The sequence below is a fragment of the Brachionichthys hirsutus genome, unplaced genomic scaffold (genome assembly GCF_040956055.1).
Source record: "Brachionichthys hirsutus isolate HB-005 unplaced genomic scaffold, CSIRO-AGI_Bhir_v1 contig_468, whole genome shotgun sequence".
Classification (NCBI taxonomy): Eukaryota; Metazoa; Chordata; class Actinopteri; order Lophiiformes; family Brachionichthyidae; genus Brachionichthys; species Brachionichthys hirsutus.
Window position 1 is genome coordinate 570,243 of NW_027180322.1, and position 17,544 is coordinate 587,786.

Consider the following 17,544-nt stretch of genomic DNA (forward strand, 5'->3'; position numbering starts at 1 on the left):
TGAGTTCCACACCACTCCACCTTCCTGCCAGAGAAATGGTGAGCATTCAGCTACCATTAAGAGATTTACCTTCTGAGGATTATTGACCTTCTGGGTTTATTTCTGAGGCTTATATGGGGTTGTAGCATTTATTTTCATAGCTTAATATTTGTCATTTCATTTTCAGTGGAATATATATATATATATATATATATATTGGATGATGAAATTTCATCCCTGTACTGAAATCACTCTCTGTCTGCTCCACAGGTGAGAGGATCGATGATGAGCATCTCTGAGTCCAGTTGGCTTGGACTTTATTAATCAGCATCTTGCAGTCGCAACATACATCTGGCACAAACCATCAGCACCAGACGCCATGGCATGCTCTCTATGGAAACTACACACCCTCTGCTGGTTTCTCATCACACTAGCCCAAGTGCACTCCACAGAAGGTAAGTACAGCCAGTTCAGTTGTTTCTGCATCCTGTCGAAGCATTCTCATGCGTCTTTTATTTTTTTATTTTTACAGATTCTTAATTCAGCACTATGAATGAGTATAATCTCATACTTATTAACAGCCAGCAGTGGTTTTTTTTTCTTTTTTTGCTATTGTTTTCTATTATAAATATAACGTGATCATTCAAATTGTGACTCGTGCCAATGCTGCTCCTCCGAGTGCAGGCAGTACTTCTGTAAGTAATGCAGCTCTGAGGACAGCGGGCACAGGCAGATGGGGGATAATCTTGAGTGGTGTTCATTAGTAAGTAAATTGTGATTTGTCTGAGATTTTCTGCTTGAAAGCATCAGTTGTTCCCAGTGGCATCAAAGCTGGATCCATTTGTAAATTCCTTGCTAAAATGTTCTGTCTTGTATGGCAGACACACACAGATTTTCACACCTCAAAAAAAAAAAAAAAGCCTGACTGTGTTTTAATTATAGCGATTTTAGCATTGATGAAATTGTTCTCTTCTGTAATGTAATGAGAAGATTTATGTCAGCATTCAAAACATATCTCATGAACGGTTTTCTTAAAATATTATCCCAAATATGGGACATTTTTCTTCCAGCAGTGTATATCCAAAGACCCACTAAACATTCGGTGTGTCTGAGCCAACTGTTGAAGCTCCAGTCTGTTCGCTATACTCCCTTCATGATTTTTAAAACTATTCAATAATATAGGATTATTGATTTAAGTTTGGAAGGTGGTTAATTTGCTCTGTAATAAGGCACACTACCACGATATATGTTATTACATGTGTCTCGTGCATCGTATGGTTTAGATTTGATTTAAGAAGGGGGACATTTGAGGGGAGTGCAATTCTACAGGCCTCAGTGGATTAAAGAAACCCAGAGGTTCATGGAAATTACTTACAAATGTCAGTACGAGATTATATGAATTCCATATGAGCCGGGTTTTAGTAGACACCTCATGCAAAGATAAGTCTGTGTGTGTATACACATGACCCCAATTAGAAGGAACTAAAGATAGTTAGTTCCAAGAGAATTCCTTTTCCTGGTTTTAGTGCTTCGGCTTTCTCAGGGTGCTCCATCAAACTCAGTTGTTAACGTTTGAAAGGTAAAAAAGCCAGTGAAGGGTCTTGACACAACACTGCTAACTCCTAATAGTTTGTCAGGGGATGTGATTGATTGAACCATTGCACATGCATTGAGACTCCTTGCAGACAGGATTGCATGTGGCTCAAAGGCGACACGAAACAGTCTAAACACTCCCCGGGCAAACACAGCAGCAGAGTAAAGAGTGGCTTTAGTATGCGAGGAAATGAGAACAAAACAAAGGAATAAAGCCATTTGTTAAGGACATTTGTCATTCACATTTTCCTCTTGTTGGTTCCCGTTCACTCTCACCTCCCCCATTTCCCACCTCAGCTGCAAAGATCAGAGCCGAAACAGTTCATTACAAACAATATCCCCAAGTAAACATGCTTCATTAAACTGCGTCTACTCCTAATATCTTTTTAATGCATTTTTATAATTGAATTAAATGGGTTAGTGGAATGTTGTAGATAGTTTAAAGTTTGTTTGCTCTTCTTTTTACCATTTGTAGGAAGAGACTGAAACTGTACCAGTGGGGAGGATGCTCCTCCCATGTCCTCGTATACGAATATGCCCATGTATCGTCTTTATCTGATGTGTTGGTTGCAGTCTTTACTTGCCTTATGGTGCAGGTTGTTTTATAATGGTGATTATTTAGAATCAGTCCCTAATCCTGTGAAAACCGAGGCGGTGGCATATTGAAACAAAGATACTCTCATTATTATCAGTATGGATGTGATACATGAAACTAAATGTCATCTGGGATTTTTGGTTATAATTGTCCCACTTTTTAATATTTATAGCATGTGATGTTTAATTAAGAGGTGCTAATTTTACTACGACGGTTGTTGCAGCATTTTATTTTCTTACCAGAATAAGTAATCTTAGCGGTTGATTGCTCTTCCACCAGCACCAGCATAAAAATAAGAAACACACACACACACAATACAGTGATGACAGTAATGAGCTCAGCACTGCAGTATTACTCACATGACTGCCGTATTGCGGGGATGTAATCTAGAAAGAAAAATACATTTTCTTTTCAATAAAGTATAGAAATGATCAAATAAAGAAATGATCTGAATTATGCAGGATCTCTTGGCTGCTGTTGTATTCATTTGGATGTTATTTTTTTAATTTATGTTTTCCTCAATATATTAAAGTGAAATAGTAAATTGCTGCAATTTGTATTTTAATTAAGCAAAGCCTGTTGAAATACTTTACAGAAGCATCTGTCGTTAATTTCCAAAAGCAAAAATATTGATAGTGATTTTCTTCAACATAATTCTCCACGGAAACGGTACTTTTTTTTCCGACTGGTGCTCTCTAATATATGTCCTTTGCAACCCACTGGAAAGGAGGTATAAATTATAAAGTAATTGTTTTTTTGTTGAAATTTGTGATTTTCCCTTTCAACATATGATTCAACTCAAATGTTTTCCAAAATAATTCAGTTAACTCCAGCAGGGTTCGAAGCACTCTCTATCAGCAATAGAGTAAAATTTCACAAGTAGCTCAGCTGCACACAAAGCAAAGTGAGGATTATTTCTAAAAACATGGAGTGGTAACATTTGTAACAGAGGAACAAGAATATGTCAGTGGAAAATACATCTGTATGATTTTGCTTCTCCTTGTACTGAGATCAACTCTGTTTAGAACCGTATGATGTGGTTGTGGTGATTCCCCCCCTCCCCGTATTTCCAAAGTTGAGTTCAAGTAAGAGTACAATAAAAGAAAAGCAGTGTTAAGCAGGTCAGGAGTATTTTATGTTAGTGATTTAAATGCAGTTTATTTCTCTAGATTGCGTGTTACCATTCCATCACTGCAGGACCCGTTACGAATTGTAGGTTCAAGGACGTGGAAAGGGGCTTCCATCATATAAAAGCATGTCTGTGGCAAAACATGTGTGAACAAGTCTGACATAATGCATTTCTTTTCCCCACACTCACCCTGAAACCACGCTTTTGTTTCTCCTCAAAGGTCAAAATATTTGAAGTACTTTTGATTCCTCAAGGGCAACAGGAAAGGGCATCCTTAAGGTGTCCTCGCTTTGTGTCATGTAAAAAGAATTGAGAAGACTTAAAACCTTCGTCTCAAAGTGAAAAGAGCGAATTAGACAATTAAGGTGTTCTGAAATGCAATTACTAGAAGTAAAAGCATCAGGCTTTTTAAAGGCTTTTGTAAGCCTCATTGTGGGGGGGGGGGTGGGGGGGGGGAGGCCCCAGTAGCTCCCAGTTGCTACCCACCACCAATTTGCCCTGGTTAGCCTTTTGGTGAAAGCCCATACTATGAGGCACCATTTATTTGTAACTTTCTACTGATGCAAAGGAAAATAGATCAGATACATTTACTGATTTATCATTGCCATTTAAGAGTGTGCGTGTGTGTGTGTGTGTTAAGTGATGGGAAAGGAAGAAGAGGGACATAAGAGCAGTAGAGGTAAATGTTATTGTTTAATGTGCATAAATGACAGTTGATAGAATAAATATATCCATCAGGACTGAAAAATAAGAAATTAAACACAATAATTTGAAGTGTCTTTATCTTAATGAAGTTATTTATTGTTTAATTTCCTCTGAGGCCTGTATTCTTGTTTCACCAGCCAACAGCTATACTCGGTAAAGCTGATATCATAGTAAGAAGCATATAATCTAACGGATGAATCTGGTTAGGTAAAGTATACATCCAGATATCATAAGCCTATTTTAACAGGCAAACACATTTTACAAATAATCTACTTTTCCATTGTTTCAACACTTTTGCTTCTCTGGTTTTAGCATAAAAAAAGACAAACACCGTCTTTCAAGTAGGAATTCATGGAACCACGAGGCTGTTTCTTTTAAGATGCAAATTTGTGCCGGAGCTATTTTCATGGACGAGTGTCGTACCCTATGCTGTCTGTTCCCTGAACTGGTAATTTAGCATTCTGAGATACTTTTAAAAGGCTGATCCGTAGTTAATTGTTAAGAGAAACAAAACACTTATTAGGCAATTATTTCATGAAATGCTTGTTACATTTTCACGGCATTTAATGTAGCTCATAATAGAAACAGCAATAAAACAATTAGGACCAAAAGGGGTGCGTTTCCATTAATCTTGTGTTTCTTTCGTAAACAGCTTCTACTAGTTTTGTCTTTCCACCTCTTACTTGATGTTATCGTTGTTGTTTGCGGCAGACTGTGGAATCTGGCTTCCCACGGAGCCGGGCAGGCGTGGGGCCTGTGTACGAAGGCCCACCATGCTGTCACATCTCTTTCATCACCAGCCAGGCTTGGCCAATAAGGAGATAAGGAGACAATGAGTGGGAGAGCAAGCAGTGGCAAGGTGTAACCACAGCCCCTGGGTCTCCTCCCTGCCGAGCACTTCAAATCCTCATTAGGATTTTCAGCAAAGGAAGGAGGGATTTTCTGGATTAGGGCTTTGTCACTGCTGACTCCAGGTTGGTGTTTGTCATGCAAGAGCATGGCGGAGCTCTTGACAACTTGCCACCCTCCTCCCTTCCACCCAAACACTGACCCTCCCTTCATTTGCTGCTGAAGCTGTTTAAGCATGTTTTGCCAACCCAAAATCTCAGGAAGTCACACTTGTTTCCTGACTGCCCTTGCAATGCATTTTTGCATTATTTAAGTGGCCTATGGTGTCTGTAGGTTTCGCCTGATGCATCAGCATTCCTCTTAATGGTTGTGATTGCATGGATAACTTTGGGAAGCATCATTAGTTTATTGTGTGCTGTTGCTACCCATAACTCAACCATGACACAAAAACTGCAGATTAGAATGGAGACGCAATGCCTTTCAGGGGTCCCCCCCCCCCCCCCCCCCCACACACACACACACACACACACAACTGCATAAAACTGCATAAAGAGCACTGCAGCCTCTCACCTTTGAGTGTTTGTCTTCTTACCAAAAGGGCAATTTAGCCATAAATGCCACATATTATGCTGTTATGCAAAATGCAATTAAAATACAACATTTCTTTGTAAATATAAAACACATTGCTAATAGACGATATGACTGTTCAAGAAAAAAATCTATCTTTATTTAAAAAGGGGATGAAATCAGAGAATCCATAGACACTCCTTTTCTCAACAATATCAGCTGTAAATTATTTGACAGACTTGTTGACTTTTCATGGTTGCCGTCTCACCTTTCAGCAAGAAGAAACAGTTTTCCCACTCGAATAGCATTAGAATGCTTTATTTTTACCCGAAACATTCCGAAGTCCAAGGCAACGCCTCCCATTCATCCCACCATAGTTGCACCACTCCCTAGCCCTAGTATCGTCATGTTAATTTATCGACAGCCACATTTTTAAACTCCCATCAGTCTCCTCCCTCTGTTAGTCGTACCGGGGGCTCTTTATCTTGACTTTATATTGATTTATATTGACATAGCTCACAAAACAACAGGGCAGTGTTTCTTGATATGGTACTCAACCTCTTAATCAGTTCTTAATTGGGTTTCAGCTTGTCGGGTAGAGTGGTTCAGTGTGACAGAGCCTCAGACTGAGTGTGAAACCTACCTTCTCCTGTCATTCTCTGGGCTGATCTTTGTGGATAATGACCATTCACACGGGTGCTACAAGGCCCACGCTGGGTGGGATCTTAGGCACGCTAGATTAGTCATCCACCCACATGTTCCTATCTTGACTCGGATTTTACCGTCATGCTTTGTCTCACTTTGTGTTTGCCTAGGTAGAAACATGTGGGCCCAAACAAGTATATCCAAAAGAAATCCCAAAGCATGTGCTGATAAGTCTCCCCTCTGAATTCCTAAGACGGACCAAAAAATATGACTTATCAGACTCCTGTGCAGTGGTCTGTAACCAAAGACCTATTTTTCATGGAACATTTATTGTTTTGTGCCTTCGTTGGCCGTCTCTGATTTGTCCATGGCAGGTGTGTCGAGCACTATGAGGGCATTTTTATTTAAGCAGATTTTTTTGTTTTGCAATATGCGTCCATTTTTAGTTGTATTTTTGTGTTCCATATTTGTTGCTTTTTGTGGGTGAATGGAAACATGGCTTGATCTTTGACTTGCTGCAGATGTTCTGGTACAGAGAGCACGAAATGTGTGTGTATTTACACAGATATACGTGCTGAATAACAGAAAAAGCATGATAGTCTTTAGTGCTGTATTCATTTTAGTTGCTGCATATTGCACGGTGGACATGAAGAACTGCAGGCAGACCTCACACGAGTACAGCAACTGATGAAGGCTAGAGAATGGTTTTGATTATCCAGCATAGTTGGTTTTTCAAACAGGAACTGGCTTGAAAACTCTGCACCAGACAAATGAACCAGCTCGGCTGTTCAAAGGGAAAGTTTAGCTTGGTTTCCTGTTGCTACCATAATACTGTGGTATTTTAAGGTGATTAGACTGCAACATGCAGGTCACATGGAGTGCAGCATTGCAATATTCATTTGTTATCCATATAGACCTGAACTTTTTACTGCAAATAAGACACTATTGCTGACTGTAATTAATGGACTGTTCCTATGCATGCTGTGCAGGTTGAAATTGTATGTTTATGAATATGCACATTTAGTCCCACTGCACCTTCTGATTAGAGCAACTGATGAATGAATGCATTAAATTGGTCTTATGTGAACTGCTATTCATGCAACTATTGACTCACAGCTATGAGTTTCCCCATTCCATAAGATGTAACACCAAATGTACAGCAACAATCTGCAGGTGTTCAAGGGGTAGCTAATCATTTTCATTGTGTTGATGCTGTTGAAAGACACATTCACTGAAGCACAGCAGTGCGTGGTTATGCTTTGGATGTCATGCAATGCAAGATGATTGCCGAACATGTAATGACAGATTCTGTTACGAGTGCATAATCCAACAGCATATGAATTCAGAGTTTCTTCAGTTCACGCTCAAGAGTCAGATGTAAGATAGGCATGCTCTCACCACAAGTGGAATCCTCTTTGTCCTCTTGCTTTCAGTCCTGATTTAGCGCAGCTATAAATCCTGAAGAGGATCCTGTAAACGAGGGGCGGTGAATCTACGCCCATAAATAACGAGGATTTAGGACCAGGGCTTTTTGGAGGAACTCTGAGTGGCCATTTTTGAAGCTTGTTAAATTAAGTGTCACTTGTACATTCAGTAATTCTCCATTGTGTTTAAATAGCCTTTTCTTTATAGTAAAGCTGACTGACTAAAGAACATTAATCAAGTTGTGCATGAAGCATTCTTGGTACTGACCACATCACTGACACATTACATCATCACAGCAACTTGACTCTGTTGGACTCATTTGTTGACCTAAGTGTGTCTGTATATCAGGGGGTTTAGCCTCTGTTCTTAAGCCCACCTCTCAAGTAATTGTGTGGAAGAAAATAGTCTTCAAATACATATTGTCCCATGATTAAATGTAACAAATCTGTAAACTAATGAGTCAATTTATAATTCCTGTCCACCTCAGCAAGACCATTGCTACTCTTGAACTCTAATGTTCATCACACACTGCACAATTCCCCAAATTATAGACAACAACTAACTATTATATGGCTGATAAGTTTTAGAGACACTGTACTCTGTAGGTGTGTAGGACATACACATGACCTTGAGTGACTATTGAGCAGTTGGAAGCCATGCATATATGCAGTACATTAGCATTGTGTCACTTAGGAATCAGCCTAACCTAGATGCTGGCAAGTCAACAGTCTAGTCTGAATAAGAGCTGCATAAAGAATTCAGCTACAGCAGCAATCGTGTCATCAGGGCACGACTACTCAGTTGGTCAGTGAATTTAAATGCCAGGTGGGGACAGTTGAAGCACTCGCTGAATAATGTGGCACAAATGCATACGCATGAGAGCTGAGTCTTGGGCAAAGGAACCATTGCTTTGGCCTGCTTGAGAAAGCGCGCATTGCGAATGCAAACCAAGCAGATGCACTCTTATTTGTGTGTACTGCCACTGGTGGCCCATTGGGAAGTGCATCCTTATTGAATTGGGGAGCATCAAATGCTTCAATGGAGCAGAGAAGCAATGCTGGTCTATTCAGTGTGTCTGAGTCCATTTTTTGTTCATCAGTCGTAATGGAAACTGCAAAAATGATACAGGCCAGAGAAAGTGTTGACAAACACTCTCAGCCCGAAAGGTCTTTTGCAAAAAAATAAAAAATTAGCTTGTCTTTATCACGTTTAAAATCTGTGCACTGTTTTATATTGTGGGGATTTACGTGTTGTCACTGATAAGGCTTAGCAATGGGGTTCAAAGGGATTGCTGCTGCTAAAAGGTACCATAACTCTCAGCAGGCACTGCCCTCACAAAAGAGGAGTAGTTCTCTTTGGAAATGACTCAGTGAATTGGTCCATTATTAATCAAACAATACATATATAAACACACTTAGCACTCTACATCACATAATACTTATGAATCTTAGGATGTCTTAATTTAGTGGTGGCTGGATGGATGTTCCCTTTTTTATTCAAGATAATTCACCTCATTGACATAATAATTAAATGGGTTTATTATCATTGATCATCTGAGACTGTAATTTAAGGATCAGACCTATAAGTGAGCATTTGGTAAGGACCATGGGACAAAATGTATTGTTTCATTGCCAATGCAGCCAATTCATTACCAGAAGGATGACCTTGCTCTTTTACTGACCTAAAAAGTACTCACTCTCAATCTCCCACACATACAGCCTGGCCCCAGGGCTATCCAATATTAGACAGTGAGATGACACTGTGTGCTTGTGCGAGTGCAGTCAGGCGACATGTGCAGATGATGTGAAGTCAATAATGCATTATGAAAACAGCGGATTCATGACCTTGATGAGCCCCATAGAGCTTAATTAGGCCTTAAAGTTGATTTACATACAAGTGAACATGGAATTTGATGAGGCTGCACTTTTCTGCTGTTTTGTGCATTTTCCTTTTGTCTGTCAGCAACACGATGCCATGTATCTGTTCAAATTCCCCTTGATTTAAAACAAAAACAAAAAAACTTTATTGGCTTTCATATGTTGCTAGTAACCATGTTTTGTAAAATACAGTAAAATCATCAACAGCCCAGCTAGAGGATCACATTTCTGTGAAAAATTGGCATTTAAGTGTCTGTAAGTGCCAGTTGGGGATGAAGAATTGTATAAAAAAATAATGTTTCAGACAGGTTACATTTCTGCTTAAAGGAACCCACCTTAACACCAAAGAGAGTAGCAGAGTGGGGGTGGACAGGGGGTGTGTCGCAGTCAGAGAGCTTTTTTTTTTTTATTCAGAGAGAAATGGCAAGCTATTTTTCAGAGTCACGTACCTATATCAAAGACTCTCCTGATACCCCCCCTGCTGTTGCTATGGAAGTAGCGGAGATGTAAATGAACTGAAGTGAATTGAAATGGTGGAGAATACAAATGAGGTCGAAATGTGACCACCCCTGCTGCTTTTTTTCCCTTCTCGTCTCCCAGTATCCCCCCGCAAATACAGCATTACATGATATAAGAGTTGATGTTTTTTTTAAATAGCCCAAGATTTACTTTGGTTTTTCACTACAGCGTAGTGTAAAATCCCTTCATCTCAGTTTGATACTGAGTGTCATGCTGATGGATGGAGGGATGAAGTCAGAACAGAAAAATCAATGTCTTTGCCCCTGCAGAACAGCTTTGAAATGACACTGATCATCACAGATATAAATAAGAGCTAAGATGTCCTGTCAGTGTGTTCTGTGCCCTGTAATTCATAGTTTCAGTATGCGTTGTCAGGCAGTCCAATAGGCGGCGTCTGTTAAAGAATTACAGAGGACACACATGCAGTGTTTGGGTACAGACTAGTACTAGTAGTACAGTAATACCTTGACATACGAGTATAATTTGTTCCTAGACCGAGCTCGTAGCTCAAATAGCTCGTATGTCATTTCAATGTTTTCCATATAAAATAATGGAAAACAATTTAATTTGTTCCGTCCGTCTAAAAACAATCAAATCAACACTATTAACAATATTTGTTTTCAAAATAAAAGTAATTTGAAGTACTTTTCCTTAGAAGTTGCTCTGCTGAGGGTGGCTGAGCTGCAGCCTGACATCTTTGCATGGAGACGTTAATAATCTGTAGTTTCACCGAATCTTTATAAAAGCAACATTTACTATAAGTCTTGCACAAAAAGTGACTTCACCTTTCAACACTCATATAAATAATAAAATAAAAAGAAACAAAAACACTACCTTGAATTAAATGTAACATTTAACATTCAAAATAAAATGTATATCTGTCAAGACAGTAGTGCAATTCTTTTGTAGAATGGCTACAAGAAGTCAGCAGTTTACCTCATATCCTGCTGTTTGCTGGACATATTTCTTCTCTCTGTAGGTACTTGACTTTTTAAGAATACATGCTGCTGTAAAGGATATCTCTGGATTAAAGAATCAGCACTGTGGGAAGAGCCTTGACTTTGCGGTTTCTTCACAGACTTCCTTTGCTTGTATCATAGTCGAGGAGGGGTAAGAGGTGGAATGGCGGAACCTGCAGGACTCAAGCTGAGTTTCCTGTGGCTCCACGCTAATGCTATGTGTGCTGATTTTCTTTCACCCAAAATCCCCCCCAGCAAGCGACCTTGTCAGCTCAGGAGAGCAGAATAATGGCCAGGCCAAGCTGAGATGCTAGCTCATTTACAAGCAGCTGTTAAGCTCTCATCAGAACGGTGTGGAAAATCAAAGGGCTGCGTTAACGGTAATCGACAAGCATCGGGAGCGTCCCCGTCACACTTCTCTTTGGCTCTCGACAGAAAAATTATCTGGTTTCACATCAAAAATAATCTGGAGACCTCTTTTTGTGTTTTGACCACAATAATGGCAGCATGAGTGGCTGAATAGGCCTTTTGATCTGCTCTGCCCCGGGATTCACACTGAAAGCATGTGTAACTCGAGTTACAAAGGGTCATTTTAATATGAAAACCATTTACTTGAAGCAAGACGGTGCTGATGAGAAGCAGAACAGTTATTCTGTCATTAATACCGCATAATGAGTACTGGGAGATAGTAGAACAATTCTATTTAATCGAGAGGTTCAACCTTATGGCCTTCATTAAATGTGCATATTTTCAGCAGATGCATTATATCTGTACGTATTTATCTGTTGGATTTATTCTATTCATGTTAGTTTGATGATGGCAGTGTGTACTTTCATGGTACTACATGATATAATGTCCCCAAATAGCTGATGAAGATCCTAATGGCTCCTCATTCCTGTGAAATAGGAAGGCATTTTGTTCATTACCTCTGCTTCAGTGACACGGGTATCCTACCAGATGGTCACTTTCCAATTGATTAGGCTCATCTGTGAATAAAAAAAATGAAAAAAAATATTACAGCACTGGCGAGATGGTGCATAATGGGTCCCCTTACATATGGGAGTTTCTCACAGTGCTTCAGTTCCAGATTTTACACAGGCCTAATTTTATCGCAAAGGTTACACTCAGTAGTAAACACCAGCCTGCAAAGCTCTAAGTAGGGGTTCCTCATTGGTGCAATAAAGAGCTATAACCCATGGAAATAGTGGCCCTGTCCACCAATAAAAATCAATTACTGCCATGTGATAACGGCGTGTGCAACAAGCACATGTCAAAAGGTTGGTTGATCATGGAATTGAAAAGAGAAATATTTTGTACATTTGTTGGGAATTTGTTGAGTGGAAAAATATACATTATTGAAAGCTCACAATATAATTTAAATCGGTGCTAAAATCCAAAAACATGAATCCATTTCACTTCTTTGCAGAGGATTATGCTGATAGGAATCTGACCGGCGATGTGCACCGTGTCGCCATGGCCACAGTATTTATCTGTCCATATTATGCTACCGTCCTTGAATTCTTTGCTTCCATGTGTTTAATTAGATGATGAAAGTTATTGAGCTGCTCCTCTTTTCAGCTCTTATATAGATTTCCGGGCATTATCACACATTAAAAGTAAATCAAACCTCATAAATTAACGTCTCTTGAGGAAGCGTCTGAAGTGTGTGGCACCTGTAAAAACGAAGGCCCTGTTTTTCCTTTTGTTAACAGTGTGTGTGTGTGTGATGATCAAAAATGAAAACAACTGGAAATTCCTCTCACTTGCAGTCGTGCTGCTGTGTTTTTGCACCAGGGCTCCAGTGGTGTGCGCTGTGTGTGGCTCCATTTTTTTTCTGTTTCTCAATCATACAGAGCTCAGAGTTAAAAAGGGCCCCTGAAACTCAATATAACCACAGGTGCTTTCAGCTGTGCCAATAAGCTGCTGAGATTGTTCTGGATGTGATTTTAGAAGATTTATCAGGGAAGAGTTTAACAGAAAAAGAATGAAGAACCACACATGGAAAATATTTAACATCCTATTCTCACCATATGAAGTGCATAATTTGCTATCCACCGTCATACGAATAATTATGAGCCCACATTCAAAATATAGACGACTTTGTGGCTCAGTAATAAAATTGTTTAGTTCAGAGAGACAGCGATCGTTACATATTGTTTATGGTATTCTTATACTATTTCATTGTAATTGCTATGCATTGCCGTACCAGAGTATGACTGATTCCATTTTGTTGAATTAATTTTATCTGTATGAAAACAGAGAAATTGGATTTATTTGAAGTACTCAAGCAAACCCTCTGTTATACAATATCAAAAAAGCTCAAATAAGTCATGCAAGGACTATGTTTGAAGAAATCACCACAGCAGTACAAATTACTTTTTCTTTAGCTTGTTATCACCACAGCGTTTTTCTGCATATCTTGCTTGTTTAGCTGCATTGCACCAGTATAACGTGAAATCTGTCATTCTAGAAGAGATACATCTTTAAACAAAATTCAAAAATACAGTAGTCTATATAAAACAAATAAAACAAAGCATGACTAAAACATCAGAACATTGTTTAATTCATTGTGGTAATTACTCAACACCATTGTATTGAAAACTCTGCAGGAGTATTGGTTGTCTCTTTATTGATTATTATGTCACTCATCTGCCCATGTACCAAACATACCATGGACAACAGTGAGAAAGTAGTTCAGCTTCAGGCCTTATCAATGACTGGAGCTTTTTTTAGGTTGTTTACAGCCATGCTTTGTGGCTCATGGTGCATAAATCCAGCTGGTAATTTAGTAAACACTTAGAAATGGGCAATTTCTTTTTATTCCAATATATTTGAACAGAACAGAGTTGAAAATGCATTTCGGTAGGAAACTTATTGTATCTATAAACACACCTCCAACATTTACCTCCTAGTTTTTCCAGTTTCTGCTTTCCTACTCAAGGAGGGTGACTGCATCAGTGCTCTGTCATAAAACCAGAGGCCAGGATTGTAAAGGCTCAGCACAGTGACTTAAACGTTATAACAGTGTTGCTGAGATGCAGAGCATCAGTGGGTTTAGGTCTGGATTTTGACATCACTCAAAGTGTTCTTGAATATGACCAACACTAGTCAAGCTCAGCCACAAAGTAGACCAGTGCAAGGTAATGTATCCCCCTCAGCCATATGCAACTGCTGGACAATCGATCTGTGTGACGTCTGTGTGACCTCTAATGTAAGACAAGCTAGGATTTGGCCAATTTATATATATATAAAAAAATAAGCTGTTTGTGTCAGGTAGTCGGCATGAAGAAGTATTCTTATATTTGAGTATGAGATGCACAGACCTATTGATTGTATATGTAGTTTTCATCTGCTCATGTGGCAGTATAGATTACATAGCATCTCAATACCTCTACATTTCAGGCCTTTGAATATCGCAGTTACACTATACAGACTTGTTGAAAGCTGTCCTTTGATAGGGCTAATTCTACATTATATATCTGCAATTTTTAAGTCATTGTTTGAGCACAAAAGCTGTAAAGTGTCACTGACTGATGTTTTACATTGGTTCTTAGAGTTACTACACGTTGCACTCCTGACTTGATGGAGCAGGATTGCATTGACATAAACTCAAGATTGGCTGTCAAATCATGTACTGAGCACACCAGATCTTCTTTTTTCTCACTATCTGTGTTAAATTGTTTATCACGTTAAGATTTATTTATGTTTTATACTGGAGAGAAAAGAGAGAAATGGTTTTCCAAAAAATAAGATCTAGCTGAAGTCCAGCATATGTGAATGCATTTTTTATGCCTTTTGGTCACACAAGAAAGTTTACTGTCAAACAGAGCAAGAAGAAGAAATCGATACTTCCCGTATAAAAAAAAAAATTGAGGTTATGGGCCAACTGCCCTCCTCCATGCAGACATATCCTTTGTTTACTCTCTGTTCTTCACTGGCCACCTAAGGTGTACAGATGGTCCTCACTTAACGACGTTCTCATGTAACGACAACTCGGCCTTACGGTCGGTTTTCATAAATGTAAAAGTGTATAGCGACAATAAATCGCTGCTATGACGAGTGGAATGGCAGCAGAGCTATGAATGAGTACGTACCTTTGCACAGTATAAATGGATTGGATATACATTTTCATGTCCGGAAGCTTTCTTTTTTCTTTCTTTGCAAAATACTGTTTCCTGGACAGAGACACAATACCCAAATGCTAATGCCCTACCACTGTAACATAGCAGTTTGATGAGACAAAGATAATTGTATTGGTAGCTAATTGGTGAAGCTTCTAATAGTGTACAATTAGATTCGCCTTTCTAGGCCTATTTCACAGAGTGGAAGTGAGTTTCTTCAAATTAACTTCTTCCAAAACATGAATACCATTTCACAAGATGACTCATGAAAATCTCAAATCTCTGCAATTTGTGCTGGTATAAAATAAAAAAAATGAATGCACTTATTTATTTATTTTCGAGGCCATGAATCAAAATTCAAGGTAACTGATGATCTAGAAACAGTAGCAACAAATTCACCAGGTCACAGATTACAACACCATTATTCCAGGAAGTGACAAAGTCACCGCTGCATTCAATGGTTATTATTCATTGCTGCTTGTGCACAGGAGTGGTAGCTACAAACCTCTGCATGCTCTATGCCACACATCTCTAATACGTGACATGTCACACATAAAAAGGTGTCATGCTTGGTTTGGTCTAAAGTATGTATGTGTGTGTGTGTACTGTATGTGACTCACTTTTAGCTAAAGTATTGTTGTAGGCATTGCTCACATTTGCAGAGGACAAAGCCACATTATTGATCTATTTTCTATTTTTCCTACATTCTCTCAGACACACCCACCCAGCGGATACACAAAGGTTTTTCTTTTTTCTTTCCTCGCGGCTTCCAATAGCTGCCCTTTGATTTTCTGTAAGTAGATTAAATTACACTCATGTTATACAGATGCGTGTTGCATTTCTTTTTCATTTTGAATAGAAAAATGAGCTTTGCAAGAAAACCGCAGGTCTCTCGTGACTCTGTGATGGCAGTTTTGTTTTTCCCATATTGAAATGAAACACAGGGCAGGAGCATGACAAATAAAAACACTACGTGGCAGGCGGCTCACACAACAAACACACACGCACATTACAAAGTGAATTGTGAATGGAATGATTATTTCCATCACATCAGCTGTTGGCTTTGCTCATTAGTGGTGTATTAGTGTGCTTACTGCACACATGGCCATGAAGGGTTACAGTGCTGCAGAGAGTTTAGCCGACAAACTACACTTTAATGACAATTATTGATTTTTTTCCCCCAGCACCAGTCAGGCACTGGGATGACATACTAGCACCATTAGCTCACTGGTGCGGTTCAGACCTGAAATGCTCACTCAATACACTGATTTATGTCATTCTAACCATCATATCACTATACGTGTATCAGCATGATTCATCTTGCTGAACATTTACCATATTTTGACTTCAATGTGCTAAAATGCTGTTTTCTTATGCTTCTAGCAGGTCCACCTCTGACATCATGTTACCTCAGCCTTATATTTGTTCTCTCTACACCACACATCACACTTGGTTCTGCCTTGATACAATGCTCTCTCTCTCCTCCTTCAGGGTTTAGTCGAGCTGCCCTGCCATTTGGTTTAGTACGGAGAGAGCTGTCTTGTGAGGGTTACCCCATTGATCTACGGTGTCCTGGAAGTGATGTCATAATGATTGAAAGTGCCAACTACGGCCGGACAGATGACAAGATCTGCGATGCCGACCCCTTCCAGATGGAGAATATCAACTGTTATCTTCCCGATGCGTACAAGATCATGTCACAAAGGTAAAAGTATATCTGAGCATTTCTCCCCAAAATATATATTTCAAATTAAAATGTAACACAGATGGTTGCCTCATCACCTTGAATATGCAGAGCTGTTTCATTTTGCCTGCCTTGCCACTTTGTCATATATTTTTTTGTTTTGAAAAATGCTGTCTCCACTTTTTGTTGCATCTGTAAATAAACGCTAGAAATCTAAAATAGCAAAACAAATTCAAGTGCTGTGTAAAAACATATATCAGTAACCTAGCTGAAGCTGACGGAAATTAGTAACTCCCAGTGGAATAGAAAAGGACACACATGAGCAAAATGTAAACTCAAGATTAAGATAGAAAAGGTCAAATATTCAGATTCCTGATGGAGTGTGATTATTTGCCAACTGTGTATTTAATAATTGAGTATAAAATGTGCTTCCGAATATTTTTCTGTGGTTCAAAATAACTTTCAATAAAATAAGTAACTTTCCATCACTTTATATTGCAGAGCAAATATGTGAAATATATCAACTGCAGTACTTAATAACTGTTTATTAATTGATGCATGAATTATAATCTAGTATGTGGCGACTGCAGACCTTTACTTCTAATGAAGTATTTTATATATATTATTAGTCTGCTATTTAAATAATTAGTGGTCTAAATACTTATTCCATTACTGCTGTTTGCTCAACATTTCACCATGGACCCTTTGGTAAATGCTGCCGTTTAAATTAAGCACTGGCTCTTTGTGGGACTGACTCACAGATTGATTACTGAACACGGGAGATGCGTCCTACAGTTCTAAAGCCAGGCTATCACTCATGTGCAAAGAATGATGATTTACAATGGAAAACAAACCCGCAGAGGTACACAGGAGTCTGTGTGCGCACACACACACACA

General features: G+C 39.0%; 1 protein-coding gene across 1 annotated transcript in view; it reads left to right on the forward strand.

Moving 5' to 3' along the window:
• The first annotated feature begins 358 nt into the window (after window positions 1–358).
• LOC137912708 (adhesion G protein-coupled receptor L2-like) overlaps window positions 359–17,544 on the forward strand; it is a 63,484-nt gene continuing 46,298 nt past the window's right edge. Inside the window, exons 1-2 of the mRNA XM_068756841.1 lie at window positions 359–434; window positions 16,455–16,668. Of these exons, the coding sequence (XP_068612942.1) occupies window positions 359–434; window positions 16,455–16,668 (290 nt within the window). The remainder of the gene's footprint in view (window positions 435–16,454; window positions 16,669–17,544) is intronic.